This window comes from Rhinoderma darwinii, chromosome 4 (assembly GCF_050947455.1).
Source record: "Rhinoderma darwinii isolate aRhiDar2 chromosome 4, aRhiDar2.hap1, whole genome shotgun sequence".
In the NCBI taxonomy this organism is placed as follows: Eukaryota; Metazoa; Chordata; class Amphibia; order Anura; family Rhinodermatidae; genus Rhinoderma; species Rhinoderma darwinii.
Window position 1 is genome coordinate 127,566,801 of NC_134690.1, and position 18,060 is coordinate 127,584,860.

At 43.4% G+C, this 18,060-nt stretch overlaps 1 protein-coding gene across 1 annotated transcript in view; it reads right to left on the reverse strand.

The window, feature by feature from the left end:
• Positions 1 to 4,550: 4,550 nt before the first annotated feature.
• Positions 4,551 to 18,060, reverse strand: part of TRIM59 (tripartite motif containing 59) — a 31,403-nt gene continuing 17,893 nt past the window's right edge. The window contains exon 2 of the mRNA XM_075864025.1: positions 4,551 to 6,231. Coding sequence (XP_075720140.1) covers positions 5,035 to 6,231 — 1,197 coding nt within the window. The 3' untranslated portion in view covers positions 4,551 to 5,034. The remainder of the gene's footprint in view (positions 6,232 to 18,060) is intronic.

Genomic DNA, 18,060 nt, shown 5'->3' on the forward strand with positions numbered 1-18,060 from the left:
ACTATTATATTCAGGGGCGCAGTGTATAGTACTATTATATTCAGGAGTACAGTGTATAGTATTATTATATTCATTGTATGATACTATTATATTTAGAAGCATAGAGTGTGGCATCATGAGAATTTTATCTTCGTTTACAGGTGCGGAAATGTTGGAAAAGTGAGGAGCCGAAGACATCTGAGCTGTGAACTGCATAAATGGGCCGTGCCCGAGAGAAGTCATCATAGAGGTCTGGACCGGATGGAGAAGAAAAGAGAAAAATAAAGAAAAATAATCTGAGACATCACCTGTGAGTCACTCAATATAAATGTTTATTCTCCCTGTGACTGATCAGTACTGTAGTCACTGTATGATCTGCAGCGAGATGATGGATGGTAGCATTCTTTTTTGTTAAACAGCAACTCCCAGCATATCCTAACCATTGTTCAGGCTATACTGGGAGTTGTCGTCATTTTATGTTGTACAAATTTATACAGTAGGGGTTAAACTGAATTTGCAAATGATCTCTGTACTGAACTGTATTTGTTCTGGTGCTGTATATATGTACTGAGCTTGGTTCTGGTGCGTATATATATATATATATATATATATATATATATATATATATATACATACTGAGCTTGGTTCTGGAGTTATATATATGTACTGAGCTTGGTTCTGGGGCTGTATATATGTACTGAGCTTGGTTCTTTTTAATGTGGTGTTCACAATTCTGCGGGTAAGTACAATAATGGCTATACCAAATCGATATAGTTTTCATATGTTTTACTACTTACACAAAAAAGCTATTTTCTTTCAGAAAAATCATATTTTTGGGTCGCCATGTTCTGAGAGCCATAACTTGTTTTTTATGGGACAAGATGTAGGGTTTTTTTGTACCGTTTTGGGGTACTTGCGACATTTTGATCACTTTATATCCTATTTTTTGCGAGGCAAGGTGACCAAAAAAACGAATTCTGGCATAGTTCTTTAGTTTAATTTTATACCACGTACACCATGTGTTATAAATGAAATGTTAACTTTATTCTGCCGGTCAGTACGATTCTGGCGATACCAAATTTATATTGCTTTTTTATGTTTTACAACTTTTTGCGGAATAGAATTCCTTTTTTGTAAAAATAATGTATGTTTTCTGTTGCCATGTTCTGAGAACCATAACTTTTTAATTTTTTTCGTCAACCGAGCTGTATGTGGGCTAGTTTTTTGTGAGACGAGATATACTTTTCATTGGTACCACTTTTGGACACATGCGACTTTTTGATTACTTTTTACGCAAATTTTTTCGGTGTTCACCACGCAGGATAAATATCATAATATTTTTATAGTTCAGCCCGTTACGAACGCGGCGATACCAATTATGTATAGTATTTTTAAAAAGTGGTCTTTTTGTGCAAAAGGAGTAAAACCTAAAACATCTATAAAAATTTGGTATCCCAGTATTTATGACCCGCAGAGAGAAAAAAAAAAAAATTTTTTTTACCACCCCCTAAAAAAAAAGAAAGAATTATAAAAATAGTTATACAATACATTTTATCCAAAATGCGATTATGAAGAAGAAAATAAGAAAAATAAAAAAAATAAAATTGCTGTGTCTTCAAGGCCCAAATAGGCCTTAAAGGGAATGTGAAAAGGGCCTACTTAAATAAAAGTTTTTAAGTTAAACATTTTTATTTTTATTTATATTTTTGTCGTTATATTAAAAAATAATAATACATTTGCAGTTACCACTCTCACAATAGACTGACACTTCCTGTTCTATAGCAATCACTACTCATCAGACATCTCATTATCACCACAAGGTAGAATTAGGGCACATTCAGACATGGCGGAATTGCTGTGGACAGTCCGCAGTGGAAATCTGCAGCAACCGGGTTTTTTTTTTATAGATTTCTATAAATTTTTAGGTAACTTAGGTCAGGCGTTGCAGAAAATAATAGTGCGGAATTCAGGCTGCGGTGCAGAATTTTCCCACTGCGGCATGTACGTTATTTTGCGGAGAAGCAGCGTATTTTCACTGCGGATTTCAGCCTTCCAATGCAAAGGCTGACATTTGTGGCAAGTCCGCAGTGATATCTCAACGTCTGAATTATCTGTCAAATATGAAAATGTTTCTGCAAATTCGCAACGAATCTGCAGCAAGATTTTCAGCGGAAAAATTCTGCCACTTCTGAACATGCCCTTACAATTATAGGAAACACCGCTATGCAGACAACACAAGATCCAACATTTACAATAGCTTCCCTCCTATCCCTTTCTCCACAAAGACCCCTGCTGAGGTCACAGAGCATGCTTATAAAACGCTCCTATAGAAGTCAAAAGGTCAATTCCAGACTATTGTTTCCTATGGTCAATGTGGCTGCTGTATAGAACATATAAATGCTGTTAAAAGTTAAGGTAAGATGGCTGCTCCCATAATTATGTACAGAAAATAGAATAAAAAAAAAATATATAAATATATCTGGTTTTAATTAGTAAACAAAAATTACATTTAGGAGATGTACAGTGAAGGAAATAAGTATTTGATCCCTTGCTGATTTTGTAAGTTTGCCCACTGTCAAAGACATGAACAGTCTAGAATTTTTAGGCTAGGTTAATTTTACCAGTGAGAGATAGATTATATTTAAAAAAAAAACAGAAAATGACATTGTCAAAATTATATATATTTATTTGCATTGTGCACAGAGAAATAAGTATTTGATCCCTTTGGCAAACAAGACTTAATACTTGGTGGCAAAACCCTTGTTGGCAAGCACAGCAGTCAGACATTTTTTGTAGTTGATGATGAGGTTTGCACACATGTTAGATGGAATTTTGGCCCAGTCCTCTTTGCAGATCATCTGCAAATCATTAAGATTTCGAGGCTGTCGCTTGGCAACTCGGATCTTCAGCTCCCTCCATAAGTTTTCGATGGGATTAAGGTCTGGAGACTGGCTAGGCCACTCCATGACCTTAATGTGCATCTTTTTGAGCCACTCCTTTGTTGCCTTGGCTGTATGTTTCGGGTCATTGTCGTGCTGGAAGACCCAGCCACGAGCCATTTTTAATGTCCTGGTGGAGGGAAGGAGATTGTCACTCAGGATTTGACGGTACATGGCTCCATCCATTCTCCTATTGATGCGGTGAAGTAGTCCTGTGCCCTTAGCAGAGAAACACCCCCAAAACATTATGTTTCCACCTCCATGCTTGACAATGGGGTCGGTGTTCTTTGGGTCATAGGCAGCATTTCTCTTCCTCCAAACACGGCGAGTTGAGTTAATGCCAAAGAGCTCAATTTTAGTCTCATCTGACCACAGCACCTTCTCCCAATCACTCTCAGAATCATCCAGATGTTAATTTGCAAACTTCAGACGGGCCTGTACATGTGCCTTCTTGAGCAGGGGGACCTTGCGGGCACTGCAGGATTTTAATCCATTACGGCGTAATGTGTTACCAATAGTTTTCTTGGTGACTGTGGTCCCAGCTGCCTTGAGATTATTAACAAGCTCCCCCCGTGTAGTTTTCGGCTGAGCTCTCACCTTCCTCAGGATCAAGGATACCCCACGAGGTGAGATTTTGCATGGAGCCCCAGATCGATGTCGATTGACAGTCATTTTGTATGTCTTCCATTTTCTTACTATTGCACCAACAGTTGTCTCCTTCTCACCCAGCGTCTTACTTCTGGTTTTGTAGCCCATTCCAGCCTTGTGCAGGTCTATGATCTTGTCCCTGACATCCTTAGAAAGCTCTTTGGTCTTGCCCATGTTGTAGAGGTTAGAGTCAGACTGATTAATTGAGTCTGTGGACAGGAGTCTTTTATACAGGTGACCATGTAAGACAGCTGTCTTTAATGCAGGCACCAAGTTGATTTTGAGCGTGTAACTGGTCTGGAGGAGGCTGAACTCTTAATGGTTGGTAGGGGATCAAATACTTATTTCTCTGTGCACAATGCAAATAAATATATATAATTTTGACAATGTGATTTTCTGTTGTTTTTTTTTTATATAATCTATCTCTCACTGGTAAAATTAACCTAGCCTAAAAATTCTAGACTGTTCATGTCTTTGACAGTGGGAAAACTTACAAAATCAGCAAGGGATCAAATACTTATTTCCGTCACTGTATTCCCTTTAAGGGGTTAAAGAGGGTTGTCCAGGATTAGGAAAAAGGAACTACTAATTTATTTATTTTTATTCCAGAAACTGCATTACGCCTGTCAAGTGTAGCTGAGCTGCAATACCAGACATAGCCTATAGAAAAGTGCAGCACTGGAGGGAAAAAAAAAAAGCAGACCGTTAAAGGGGGTCTACATAATCTCTGACATTTATGACATATCTACAAGGTCCCACAGCTATCTCTAGAACGCGACCCCATGACCCCTGTCCTACCTTTTCCCCGTCGCTGCTCTCTGGCCGGCCACCGGCTTACGAAGTGGCCGAGAGCATGGAAGACGAGCCTGCTGAGCTACGCTGTTTCCGTATGTCCTATTTACTTTGAAAGGAGTCACAGAAACAATGTAGCTTCGCGAGCTCCCGGCCACCTCGTAACTCATGGCCCTAGAGCAGCAACAGCGGTACAAGGTAGGATGGAGGTCAAGGGGCCCCGTTCCAGAGATAAGTGGCAGTCCCAGAGGTGGGACCCACATCGGTGGGACATTTATGGCATATATTGTGGATATGTCAATAAATGTCCAAGATGAGAATACCCCTTTAACTATAATTCTGTGCATTTCGTTCTGCAAAACTGTGCGCAGTACAGAATCATATTTTGGTCCATGTTTGGTGAATGGTGTACTGCACTAGGTGCCATATACTGCACCATATTCATCACTAAAACTGTGCTTCTAGAAGGATATATGATTCAATATACAGAATGCTACAATTTTTTTTATGTGAACCATGCTTTCATTGAAATGCACTGTTGCTGTATTTTGGACCCTTATGATACATAACCTGAATGCACCTGTGTGTATGAGGCCTAAGTTCTGTGCTATTGGTGAACTGATAAAGAGATTTGGGGTGAAACGGTGTAGCAAAAGAAGATGGCATATACTTCTAGTTACAACCCCAGTAAAGAATGCAGATGGACAATGAAGTCAAGATATAAACTAGAAAACGTTTGGGAAACTGTCCTTACGGTATTCACATGGCTCTCCCCAAAATTAAGAACTGGTCCCATGATTTCAGAAAGGCGTGTCCAAAAGAGAGTAGCGAAGTCTGATGATTCTAAACTAAAGCAAATGAATAACGTTATAAAACTGATAAATAAGAGAAAAGCAACTAATATCCATGTGCATTGAGGGCTGCTTGAAATCACTCTGGGTTCCCCCTCCTGAAAATTAATGCCAAATTCTGGTATGGGCAGCAGGTGAACATCCCCTGTATTTGTCTTCAGCCATTTATCTTTCAATATTTGTCCCGCCCTAGGGTAGATCTCAACAGGGTGGACAGGGCAGAGCTGCTGCTTCTTCAAGGCTATCATTCTTTGCTGTATGTCATGAATAGTTTCTAGGTATACCAGTGGAGAATCTTCCGTTTGAGCAGAGCGGCTCAAAGACACTAGATCCAATTCTTCATCTTGAATTTGCCTCATCTCCTCTATTTGTGGAGTAAAAACATCTACCACTTGTTTGTTAATATCATTGAGGGCAGCTAGCAAATCCTGCTTCTTCTGCTCAAGCACTTTAATCAAATTGTCAAAAACCATAAGCACCTCCTTTTTGTCTTCCAGAACAATGTTTTTACAATTGGTCATTTGCTCCTCTAATGCGCGGATGACAGAGGACACGCCTGTGAAGTTCTTATCACTGAGGGCAGCGAGTAATTTAGAAGCGGTCTGCTGCTCTTTCATGTAAGCAACATCTGGATCATCTACAGGGTGACCTTTATGTGTTCCTACTGTAAGACACTGGCCACATATCAATTCTTTGTCCTTCAGACAATACATGTTTAGCTGATGCCGACTATGTGCAACGCAGGTATTAGATTGGTGGTTACTTTTATATTTTTCCACAATGGCCTTTAATGCAAAGTTGACTGGCAGTGAATTAACTCCGGTGGGAATATCTGTAGTTCCTCTGCAGGCTGGACATTTCAATCTTCCCATTGGCAATCGCCAGAAATAGCCATCTGAAGACCTGAATAAGTTTTCAAGGCACTTTCTGCAAAAAGAATGTGAGCAATGCAGAATTCGAGGATCATCATATATGCTCAAGCAGACCGAACAAGTCATTTCTTCTTCTAAATGTTCCATTTCCTAAAACATATGTAAGACAGTAAAATGAAAGATCATGAGTATAAAACGGAGACCCTGAAATATAAAAATAACATGGATATGTAACTACAGGGTTCACACAAACCAAAGAATGTCAATTCCCTATGTAAAGAACTGCACCCAAAGTGTCCACATTTTTATCATAAATCCTTTATCAATTATCTGAATTTTTAAATGTTTCCGCCACCAAATTGTCACAGGAATTAAGAGTCAAAAACTCCTGTAACAAACTGACTTTTGGTTCCTCCATCGAATGAAGATCTACACCAGTGGTCTCCAACCTGTGGCGAAACTACAATTCCCATCATGCCCTGAAAACCACAGCCCATGCTAGGAGTTGTAGTTTCATAACAGCTGGACAGACACCGGTTGGAGCTAGAAATTGAAAGTTTTCAGCATATATTTAGATTTCCACATTATAATTTTTTAAAAATAATGAAGAATATTAATATATTTTATAGTTTTGTATGATGTGGTAGCTGAATGTCATGGTCATAACAAGTAACCTTGAGGAGCCTTAGTAAAACTTGTAATTGGCACCCTCCACCATGACCACCTTCAGCAACAAGTGAGTTCATGATCTAAAAAGCATATAGTTATTTTAATTTTCACACTGTCCTGGCTCTTTTCTGTGTGCCCTTAGCCTTTCAGTGATCTGCATAAAAGTTCCACTGTCCCTTCTATTCTCCCCTTCCATCATCCACAGAAATATCTAAATTGAGTGGAGATGGGCCCCTTAGCTGCTGGGCCCATAGCAGCTGCGATGCCCGCTACCCTGGAGGTTACTCCCATGATGGAAGTGTAGTTGTTTCCCGATTTTGGATTGTTCTAGAACAATCTATACCAACATTTCCACATCAGTGATTCACACAGATTTTCTTTATAATAAAATGGTTAGTATAGATTGTGTTCTTGCTTGGCTGCAGCAACGGAGCATGCACGTTACAAGCCATCTATCACTTCCGAAGGACAATGTAAGTGATTTATTATTGGTAAAGGGGAAGACGTATCAATTTGCACATCTGAAGTAATAATGTAATAAAGCGTGACTTCCTCAGCTCTCCCCATACTACGTCTATCAGAGGCCCCATTCACATCGCGTTTGTGCTATCCGCCGAGTGTATATGTTTTTTTTTAAAATGTGGACCATTGAAAATGTATACAAATGTGTAACTTTTTGTTTGTCTGTTTTTTATAGCGTGTACGTTTAGCGTACACTTATACGTCTGTATACGTTTCTGCCCGTTTTTTACCTAAAAAAAAGTTTTATTTTAAAGTTAACACTAATAGCAAAAAATTAATTACTGTATGTAAATGGATATAAACGTGTAGCATTACATTTGCATAGTAGTCTATTGAGATCAATGCTAGAAAAAAAGTTACGTCGCATATACATTTTTTTTTTTAAGTACAGAATTGCATAGCAGACTCCGCTTTTCAGTACTTTCAAAAAACAGTATCCCAATGTAAAACATGAGAAACAGACCAAACGGATGCTATTTTGGTCTACATTTGAACCATTATAGTCTATGTATACGCCAAGCTATATGTTCCAATACTTTTATAGTGTTTAAACACGTATACCCTCGGCGGATAACACAAACGCAACGAGAATGGGGCCTGACATGGACACATTTTTTCAACTACATTAGGCCCCATTCACATTTCTGCTACCCGCCGAGTCTGCTACGCTATTCTGTACTGCAAAAAAAGGTATACGCGACGTAACTTTTTTTTAGCATTGTTCTCAATGGACGACGTATGCAAAAGAAATGCTTTACACTTGTATCCGTTTACATACAGTAAATCTTTTCAGGTTTTTTTTTGGGGGGGGGGGTTCTATCAGTGTTCACTTTATAAAAAACAACACGCTATAAAAAAAAAATAAAGACTTAAAACAGAAAATGGTACACGTTTGTATAAGTTTTCAATGGTCCAAGTTTCTATTAAAAAAAACTATACGCTCGGGAGATAGGACAAACGCGATGTGAATGGGGCCTTAGACACAGATGTATGTGAGCCTACATTTACACCAGGGGTCTCAAGCACGCGGCCCCTGAGGCTGTCACCTGCGGCCCGTGGGACACAGAAACGCTAGTATGGGATATATATGGACACACGTTGTCTGGGGCTTCCCCACAGCCGGAGTCCCGGGCAGAGCGCTAGTATAGGCTCTGCTCCGGGACTCTTGTGGAATTTCCGTGACATAGCTGTCCACATACGGACAGCTATGTCTAGGGCTTCCCAAGAGATGGACAGTGATGTAAGGAGCACAGCTGGAGTCCCAGTAGGAGCGCTAGTAGTGCTCCACCCGGGACTCCCGCTCTGGGGTTGCCCCTGACATCTTTGTCTATATATGAACAGTGATGTCAGGAGCAGAGCTGGAATCCCAGGCAGAGTGCTAGAAGCGGCTCCGCTCTGGGACACCGGCTCTGGGGTTGCCCCTGACATCACATTCCGGTCCTGGAGGATCCCCTGGCGTCACTGTGTATGGAAAGTGACGTCAGGGGCTCCCCCAGCAGAGGAATCCCAAAACGTCGGCAATGCTCTAGCTGGGGATTCCACTCCTAGAGGGAGCCCCAATGGAGCCATCTACTGGGGGTGTGTGTGGCGCCATCTACTAAGGGGTGTGTGTGGCGCCATCTACTAAGGGGTGTGTGTGGCGCCATCTACTAAGGGGTGGTGGGTGCGGCACCATCTACTGGGGTGGTGGGTGCGGCACCATCTACTGGGGTGGTGGGTGCGGCACCATCTACTGGGGTGGTGGGTGCGGCACCATCTACTGGGGTGGTGGGTGCGGCACCATCTACTGGGGTGGTGGGTGCGGCACCATCTACTGGGGTGGTGGGTGCGGCACCATCTACTGGGGTGGTGGGTGCGGCACCATCTACTGGGGTGGTGGGTGCGGCACCATCTACTGGGGTGGTGGGTGCGGCACCATCTACTGGGGTGGTGGGTGCGGCACCATCTACTGGGGTGGTGGGTGCGGCACCATCTACTGGGGTGGTGGGTGCGGCACCATCTACTGGGGTGGTGGGTGCGGCACCATCTACTGGGGTGGTGGGTGCGGCACCATCTACTGGGGTGGTGGGTGCGGCACCATCTACTGGGGTGGTGGGTGCGGCACCATCTACTGGGGTGGTGGGTGCGGCACCATCTACTGGGGTGGTGGGTGCGGCACCATCTACTGGGGTGGTGGGTGCGGCACCATCTACTGGGGTGGTGGGTGCGGCACCATCTACTGGGGTGGTGGGTGCGGCACCATCTACTGGGGTGGTGGGTGCGGCACCATCTACTGGGGTGGTGGGTGCGGCACCATCTACTGGGGTGGTGGGTGCGGCACCATCTACTGGGGTGGTGGGTGCGGCACCATCTACTGGGGTGGTGGGTGCGGCACCATCTACTGGGGTGGTGGGTGCGGCACCATCTACTGGGGTGGTGGGTGCGGCACCATCTACTGGGGTGGTGGGTGCGGCACCATCTACTGGGGTGGTGGGTGCGGCACCATCTACTGGGGTGGTGGGTGCGGCACCATCTACTGGTGGGGGGGTGCGGCACCATCTACTGGTGGGGGGGTGCGGCACCATCTACTGGTGGGGGGGGGTGCGGCACCATCTACTGGTGGGGGGGGGTGCGGCACCATCTACTGGTGGGGGGGGTGCGGCACCATCTACTGGTGGGGGGGTGCGGCACCATCTACTGGTGGGGGGGTGCGGCACCATCTACTGGTGGGGGGGTGCGGCACCATCTACTGGTGGGGGGGTGCGGCACCATCTACTGGTGGGGGGGTGCGGCACCATCTACTGGTGGGGGGGGTGCGGCACCATCTACTGGTGGGGGGGGGTGCGGCACCATCTACTGGTGGGGGGGGGTGCGGCACCATCTACTGGTGGGGGGGGGTGCGGCACCATCTACTGGTGGGGGGGTGCGGCACCATCTACTGGTGGGGGGGTGCGGCACCATCTACTGGTGGGGGGTGCGGCACCATCTACTGGTGGGTGTGTGCGGCACCATGTACTGGGGGTGTGTGCGGCACCATGTACTGGGGGTGTGTGCGGCACCATGTACTGGGGGTGTGTGCGGCACCATGTACTGGGGGTGTGTGCGGCACCATGTACTGGGGGTGTGTGCGGCACCATGTACTGGGGGTGTGTGCGGCACCATGTACTGGGGGTGTGTGCGGCACCATGTACTGGGGGTGTGTGCGGCACCATGTACTGGGGGTGTGTGTGGCACCATGTACAGAGGGTAGTACGGTGGCATTATCTACAGAGGGCAGTACGTGGCATTATCTACAGAGGGCAGTACGGTGGCATTATCTACAGAGGGCAGTACGGTGGCATTATCTACAGAGGGCAGTACGGTGGCATTATCTACAGAGGGCGCTGTGGCAGTATCTACAGAAGGCGCTGTGGCAGTATCTACAGAAGGCGCTGTGGCAGTATCTACAGAAGGCGCTGTGGCAGTATCTACAGAAGGCGCTGTGGCAGTATCTACAGAAGGCGCTGTGGCAGTATCTACAGAAGGCGCTGTGGCAGTATCTACAGAAGGCGCTGTGGCAGTATCTACAGAAGGCGCTGTGGCAGTATCTACAGAAGGCGCTGTGGCAGTATCTACAGAAGGCGCTGTGGCAGTATCTAGAAAAAAAAAAAGAAACTACAGAAGGCGCTGTGGCAGTATCTACAGAAGGTGCTGTGGCAGTATCTACAGAAGGTGCTGTGGCAGTATCTACAGAAGGCGCTGTGGCAGTATCTACAGAAGGCGCTGTGGCAGTATCTACAGAAGGCGCTGTGGCAGTATCTACAGAAGGCGCTGTGGCATTATCTACAGAAGCCGTTGTGGCATTATCTAGAAGAAAAAAAAAGAAACCTTAGCAGCCATCATGGAAGTCAGTTAATTTTAATGATGCTTAACTATTTATGTTCAGAATAAATAGTACACAACTACACTTGTTTTTTATCTCGAAATCATTATATAACAGATATTGAGCTACTTTTCTGTGGAAAATACTTGAGCGTATCAGATCCAGAATCCACAGGTAAATTTGCCATAAAATCCACACCAAATCATGCTGATTTTAGTGTAGATACTCTAGCAGATTTTTCACGGTGTAAAACCGCCGAGAGTAAAAATAAAAAAAAGGACTATACTCACCTCCGCTAGTGTTCCTATAGCAACATGTTTCACCTCCCCAGCAGTGATTGGCTGCTGAGGTCACATATGACAAAACATCATCAAAGGGGCAACAGGCAAGCAGTGCTACGGGAATGCCAGGGGAGGGTAGTATAGTCTTCTTTATTTGAAACTTTAAGGAAAATTGCAGTGGTTAATTCTTTGGACATATCTATTTGCTGAAGATTACCTGCTGATCCGCAGCCAATTCCGCAACAATTACTACTTGTTGCGGATTTCGACTTCCCCATTGAATGCAACAATTCCATTTTAAAATCTGCCCCACAGGTCAATTTCAGCGCAGGAATTTTCTGCTGTGCATGGATGAGGTTTGGTTCTCATCCACTTTGCTGCTGCTGTAATCTGCAAGCAACTCGGTTATGTGTGAACGTAACCTGAATGTGAATAACTGCAAAAATATTTACTGTAAACACAGCTAATATTTATAAATAATATAATTATTTTTTTTTTACAGCCTAAGGCCCAGTTCACACTGAGTTTTTTGGCGCTATTTTTGATGCGGAAACCGCATAAAAACAACGTCCGAAATCGCCTACATGCTCTTTCTTCAGGCGTTTCCGTCTCTGACCTTCCATTGACATTTTGCTGCGTTTTTTGCTCACGGTGCTGAATAGCCGCGGCCGATAAACGCAGCAAAGAGAGTGCAGGCAGGTCACAATCTGCCTTAAAATTCCTGAAGGAAATTTGAGTCAGATTTTTCTGCCTGCAAAAAACTCAGTGTGAACTAGGACTAAGAGTACCCACACACAAAGCAGCTTTGTTGCAGGGGTGGGATATCTACAGAGGGCTGTGTGGAACTATCTTCCAAAGGATCGTAATCCCGGAAATTTCACAAGAAATTGGAAAGAGGGCAAATACTTTTACATAGCACTGTACATCCATGTAATTGGGGGACAGGGTATATTAACTGTTGGCTAAAATATATTTTATCCACCAATTATCTAACATGCATGTGCCAGCTAATACAATAAATTCAACAACCATCCACAATTTAATTTCCATCAGTCAAACACATATTTGTCTCGAGAGCTTCCATAGAAGTGAATTAATGTTAAGGGGGCTATCCATGTCCCGAAAATGTTTTCCTAAGGCCTCATGCACACGACCGTAAAAACACCCGTTATTGCGGGTCGTAATTACGACCCGCAATAACGGGCTCATAGACTTTTGTTAGCCACGGGTACCTTCTCGTTTTCTCACGAGAAGGTGCCCGTGCCATTAAAAAAAAATAGAACATGTTCTATTTTTCTATTTTACGGGCCGTGCTGCTATACTTTATAATGACAGCACGGCTCGCAAAAGCGGCCGGCTGCCCGCGGCCGGCCGTGCCCGCCCGTGCTCGTAATTACGAGCACGGTCGTGTGCATGAAGCCTAATGGATAAAAATGACACGAATTAACAAAAGCAGTACTTACCTCTCCTTTCTCCTGGCGATCCAGCAGCACTGCAGGTGACTATTTACATGCAGGCACCATGTGACCTCTGCAGCCAATCAGAGGACTTAGCGGTCATGTATTATATTTCTGGCATTATGACAGAAATATGATTAGTCACCGGTAAGCAGCCAGCATGTAAACACGGAGAGTGCCGCTGGAGCGCCGAATGGATTTTTAGCCATTAGAAAAAAAAAATTTGGAACCTGGATAACCCCTTCCCGTCATTTGACGTAACTATACAACATAGTCGGTAGGGGGAAGGACTGATACCGATTTCTAACGGCCAACCGCTGGGCCCCTCCTAGCGATAACGGACTTACCTGGCCAGCCCTGTGCACCCCATATGAGTGTAGCGGTACTGCGCCTGCTCGGCCACCGCTCCATTCACTTTTTAGGGGGCTGCCAAAAATAGAGCTTTGGGGGGGACGGGACTAAAAAAAATAAATATAGTGTTATTTAACCCGCAGGGTGAACGCCGTAAAAATATAAAATTACACCAGAATTGACGTTTTTTGGTCACCTTAGCCTCCTTTAAAAAAAAATGGGAAAAAAAAGTGTTCAGAATGTTGCGTGTAACCCAGAATGGTACCAACAAAATGCAAGCCCTCACAGCGCTCCATCGATGGAAAAAATAAACAGGTTATAACTCTCATTATATGGCGACACAAAACCTATTTTTTTTAACAAATCATTTTTTTGTTATAATAGTCAATTATAAAAGACTATAAAAATGTGCCTAATTTTATTGACTCGCAGAATAAAGGTAACGCTGTAACAAAAACAACAACCCAAAACCTATGTATAAATTGCTATTAAAAACTACAACTCGTTCCACATAATGTACTGGGGAACTGAAAAAAATTATTATTTGTAAGGTGGAAAGGAGAAAAAACAAAACCTTCCTCCACTGTTTGGGTCTCGTTTTTTAAAGGACTCGCCGTGCTATAAAAATGACATGTTAAACTTTATTCTGCGGGTCAATATGATTATGGCATTACAAAATTTAATTTGTTTATTCATAATGTACTAATTTAAAAAAAAAAAGTTGGTTTTGAATCGCCATGTTCTGAGAGCTTATTTTTCCGTTGATGGAGCGGAGTCAGGGCTTATTTTTTGTGGGGCGAATCGTCATTGGCACCATTTTGGGGTAAATATGACTTTTTGGTTACTTTTTTTTTTTTTTTTTAGGGAAGATGAGTGACCAAAAAACAACAATGCCAGCATTAAGCATTTTTGTTCTCCTATGGCTTTCACCCGGGTGGTTAAATAATGTAATATTTTACTAGCTCAGACGTTTACAGATGCGCCAATACCAAATATGTTTTTATTGCTTACATTTTTTTTGTGAAAAATGGGAGAAGTGGGGCTTTTTGAACTTTTAGTTTAGATTTTGATTTACTTTTTTTTTAGAACCCCTAGGGGACTTTACCATTCGTTTGTTAGATCGCTCATGTAATACACTGCAATAATTATGTGGTCTACTATTAAGGCTTTACAGTAGGGCACTGATGGCAAACCTGGAGGCCTTCATTAGGCCTCCAGGTGCCATGGTAACCGATTGGCACCCCACAATTTCATCACAGAGGGGTTGATCGGCGGATAGAGGGAGCCTCTTCCCGCTGTCTAACCACTTATATGCCGTAGTCGCTATTGACCGCTGCATCTGAAGGGTTAAATGGCTGGGAGTTATTTCCAATCCTGACTGTTGTGGGTGGGTGTCAGCTGTTTGAAACAGCTAGCACCCACCAGGTATGGTGTGGGATCAGCTACTGAGCGCGTGCCGTATTGGGGTAGTACACATCTAACGTGATAACATGTTAGATGTCGCTAAGGAGTTGTTTTTTGTAATTAATAGTAAAAGCTACCATCATAGAATCTACCGTAAAAAAAAAAAAAAGATACATTTTGTTTGTTTCAGGGAAAATATATTTTCGAGTATGTCACCTTCCTGATGATTTAGAATGCTCGTCGTATTATGGCTTAATCTTTTGTCTATGGCCAAATTATAATTATGATTTATTGGACCCATACTAAGCTTGATAAAGTAAAACACGCAAGCCCACATTTATTAAAAATATCAGTTTCACAAGCGTAACATGGGCATATTTCTTATATTATGACCGCAAATCCCACCTCTTAACCCCTTCCCGCTCCTGGACGTACTATTACGTCATGGCAGCTGTATCGTTCGCGCTCCATGACGGAATAGTACGTCTCGGGAGTAACGGCCGTTTCGGCCGTCCTCCCGACACATACAGGAGCTGTGACAGCTGCTGTCTTGTTCAGCAGCTGTCACAGCTCCTACAGCGGGGACCGATCGCTGTGTTCCCGCTGATTGACCCCTTAAAAGCCGCGTTCTATAGAGATCGCGGCATTTTAGGGGTTAAGCTGCCATCGCCGGCCTGCTACGCGATAACGGCCGGCGATGGTGACTATGGCAACCGGACACCAAACAATGGCGTCCGGCTATGCCATAGACGGAAGCCTAGTGGGTCCTGACAACGTCAGGACCCACTATGCTTGCTGTCAGTGAGTAGCTGACAGTTCTAATACACTGCACTACGCATGTAGTGCAGTGTATTAGAATTGCGATCAGGGCTTCCTGCCCTCAAGTCCCCTAGTGGGACAAAGTAATAAAGTAAAAAAAAAGTTAAAAGAAGTTGTGTAAAAATAAGAAAATAAAAGTTTTAAAAGTATTAAAAGTAAAAATCCCCCTTTTTCCCTTATGAGTCATTTATTATTAATAAAAATATATAAACAAACAAATAAACTATACATAATTGGTATCGCCGCGTCCGTAACGGCCTGAACTACAAAATTACTTCGTTATTTATCCCGCACGGTGAACGCCGTAAAGGAAAATAATAATAAACCGAACCACAATCACAATTGTTTGGTCACTTCACCTCCCAAAAAATGGAATAAAGAGAGATCAAAAAGTCGCATGTACCGAAAAATGGTACTGATCGAAACTACAGTTCGTTACGCAAAAAAAAAGTCCTCGCACGGCTTTATTGATTGACAAATAAAAACTTTATGGCTCTTAGAATAAGGCAACACATAAAGTAAATGATTGTTTACAAAACGTATTTTATTGTGCAAACGCCATAAGACATAAAAAAAAACTATAAACATCTGGTATCGCCGTAATCGTATCGCCACGCAGAATAAAGTGAATATGTCATTTATAGCGCACGGTGCACGCAGTAAAAAAAAAAAAAAGAATAAAAAAACAATAGTAGAATTGCTGTTTATTAGTCATCACGCCACCTAAAAATAGAATAAAAACTGATCAAAAAGCCGCATGCACCCCAAGAAAACTACAATGCATTCCTCAAGGGGTTTAGTTTCCAAATTGGGGTCACTTTTGGGGGGTTCCCAATGTTTTGGCACCACAAGACCTCTTCAAACCGGACATGGTGCCTAATAAAAAAGAGGCCTCAAAATCCACTAGGTGCTCCTTTGCTTCGGAGGCCGGTGCTTCAGTTCATTACCGCACTAGGGCCACATGTGGGATATTTCTCGAAACTGAAGAATCTGGGCAATACGTATTAAGTTGCGTTTCTCTGATAAATCCTTTTGTGTTATAAAAAAAATGGTATAAAGAGGATTTTCTGACAAAAAAAAATATGTCAATTTCACCTCTACTTTGCTCTACATTTCTGTGAAACACCTAAAGGGTTCATAAACTTTCTAAATGCTGTTGTGAATACTTTGAGGGGTCTAGTTTCTAAAATGGCGTATTTGATAGGGGTTTCTAATATATGGGCCCCTCAAAGCAACTTCAGAACTGAACTGGAACCTAAAAAAATAAATAAATGAAGCAATACTTCGCTTCTTACATTATACTGATAATGAGCCGTGCCCACCCCGAGATGACCCCAGTTTTGACCGTTTGTATAAACGGAGACCCCTATTAGACCGTTCCAGTGTCCGGTTTTCCCAAGCATTCACCCCCGAGAAGTGTATTTCTATTGATGAGTCCCTTATACATTTTAAAGGGAGGGTTCAATTCCGCGAGTACCTGCCGGGTAAGAGGGCAAGGTATGGCGTGAAGATGTATAAGCTGCGAGAGTGCATCCGGGTATACCTACAGGTTTAGGTTATATGAAGGAAAGGCCACCCCCAAACCAGACTGCATCCTGGACTACAATAGGTACATGGGAGGTGTGGACTTGTCAGATCAAATCCTGAAGCCCTACAGCGCCATGCGGTGTGGTATAAGAAGCTGGCCGGGCACATCATACAGATGGCATTGTACAATGCGTACGTGCTACGTCGATGTGCAGGCCAGACGGGAACTTTCCTGGAATTTCAAGAGGTGATTATCAAGAAACTAATCTTTAGGGACCAAGAAGGGGGGGCACCCAGTACTTCTGGAAGCGGGGCCACACGCATCGTACCAAGGTGGCAACACTTTCCAGGAGAAGTTCCCCAAACTGGCAAGAAGGGAAAAAGTCAAAAGAGGTGCAAAGTCTGCTATAAGGGATGACACAATATATCAATGTGACACGTGTCCCGAATAACCAGAGCTCTGTATGAAAGTCAGTTTTAAAATTTATCATACATCCCTTGGTTTATAATTTACCCCAATTTTACTTACCCTGATGCACTCCTCACAGCTTATCCCCCCTCGTCTTTCCCCTCTGAGCCCTGCTGTGTGTCCAGGCAGCTGATAAAAGCCACATGTAGGGTATTGCCATACCCGGGAGAACCCGCATTACAGTTTATGGGGTGTATATCTCCGGTCAAAATGCTCACTACACCTCTAGATGAATGCCTTAAGGGTGTAGTTATTAAAACGGGGTCACTTCTTGCGGGTTTCAACTGTACTGGTACCTCAGGTGCTTCTGCATACATGACTTCGCACTAGAAAATCCCCAGTAGGCCAAATGGTGGTCCTTTCCTTCTGAGCCCTCCCATGGGCCCAAACGGCAGTTTATCACAACAAATGGGGTATTGCGGCACTCAGAACAAATTGCGCAACAGAATGGGGTATTTTGTTTCTTGTGAAAATAAGAAATTTTCAGCCAAAACTATATATTATTTGAAAAAAATAATTTTGTTTTCATTCCCAGCCCAATTCAAATAAGTTCTGTGAAAAAACTATGGGGTCAAAATGGTCACAACACACATAAATGAATTCCTTGAAGGGTGTAGTTTCCAAAATGGGGTCATTTGT